Here is a 1,366-nt window from a genome sequence, read left to right as displayed (position 1 = left end):
GTCCCCCCGGTGTCCCCGGTGTCCCCGCGCTCACGGGCGCCGCCGAGCCGGCTCCATGCGCAGCAGTCCCCGCGCGTTGACGCTGCAGAGCAGCTCGCGGCCCAGCAGCAGGTCCAGGCGGAAGGGCTCGGCCGTCAGCAGCGCGCGGTGGCCGCCGGGACCCAGCGCCAGCTCCACGGCGCCCGCGTCGCGCCGCGTCACCGTCAGCCTGCGGGGACACGGGTGCCGTCACCGGCGCCGCGACGGGGCCGGACGGGTCCCCACGGCCCCCGTGCGGCCCTGTCCCCAAGGTGCCATGCTGGTCCCCGTGGTCTCGCCGTGTCCCCATTCCCAAGCTCCTATCCGGGTCCCCACGGCCCTATCCGGGTCCCCGTGTCCCTGTCCCTATAGCCGTATCCGGGTTCTTGTGTCCCTGTCCCCGCGATCTATCCGGCTCTGTGTCCCCACGGCCCTATGCACGGCCATGTGTCCCTGTCCCTATACCCCCATCCGGGTCCCCATGTCCCTGTCCCTATAGCCGTATCCGGGTTCCTGTGTCCTTGTCCCCACGGTCTATCCGGCTCTGTGTCCCCACAGTCCTATGCACGTCCATGTGTCCCTGTCCCTATACCCCCATCCGGGTCCCCGTGTCCCTGTCCCTGCAGTCTATCCGGCTCTGTGTCCCTATAGCTCTATCCGGGTCCCCGTGTCCCTGTCCGTGCGGTCTATCCGGGTCTGTGTCCCCACAGCTCTATGCACGTCCATGTGTCCCTGTCCCTATACCCCCATCCGGGTCCCCATGTCCCTGTCCCTGCAGTCTATCCGGCTCTGTGTCCCTATAGCTCTATCCGGGTCCCCACGTCCCTGTCCCCGTGGTCTATCCGGCTCTGTGTCCCTATAGCTCTATCCGGGTCCCCATGTCCCTGTCCCCGCGGTCTATCTGGCTCTGTGTCCCTATAGCTCTATCCGGGTCCCCGTGTCCCTGTCCGTGCGGTCTATCCGGCTCTGTGTCCCCACAGTCCTATGCACGTTCCTGTGTCCCTGTCCCTATAGCCCTATCCGGGTCCCCATGTCCCTGTCCCCGCGGTCTATCCGGCTCTGTGTCCCTATAGCTCTATCCGGGTCCCCGTGTCCCTGTCCCCACGGTCTATCCGGCTCTGTGTCCCCACAGCCCTGTGCACATCCCTGTGTCCCTGTCCCTATAGCCCTATCCGGGTCCCCATATCCCTGTCCCTGCGGTCTATCTGGGTTCCTGTGTCCCCATGGCCCTATCCGGGTCCCCGTGTCCCTGTCCCTATAGCCGTATCCGGGTTCCTGTGTCCTTGTCCCCGCGGTCTATCTGGCTCTGTGTCCCTATAGCTCTATCCGGGTCCCCGTGTCCCTGTCC

At 66.3% G+C, this 1,366-nt stretch overlaps 1 protein-coding gene across 1 annotated transcript in view; it reads right to left on the bottom strand.

The window, feature by feature from the left end:
* The window catches only part of LOC112958139 (neutral alpha-glucosidase AB-like), a gene marked incomplete at its 3' end in the record, with an annotated part of 6,572 nt that overhangs the window by 3,558 nt on the left and 1,648 nt on the right, over window positions 1-1,366 (bottom strand). Inside the window, exon 2 of the mRNA XM_026051946.1 lies at window positions 35-208. Within this exon, the coding sequence (XP_025907731.1) occupies window positions 35-208 (174 nt within the window). The remainder of the gene's footprint in view (window positions 1-34; window positions 209-1,366) is intronic.

The sequence above is a fragment of the Nothoprocta perdicaria genome, unplaced genomic scaffold (genome assembly GCF_003342845.1).
Source record: "Nothoprocta perdicaria isolate Ctin4 unplaced genomic scaffold, notPer1 scaffold_803, whole genome shotgun sequence".
Lineage (NCBI taxonomy): Eukaryota > Metazoa > Chordata > Aves > Tinamiformes > Tinamidae > Nothoprocta > Nothoprocta perdicaria.
The sequence above is the reverse complement of the archived record's forward strand: the minus strand, read 5'-3'. Positions and strand labels throughout refer to the sequence as shown.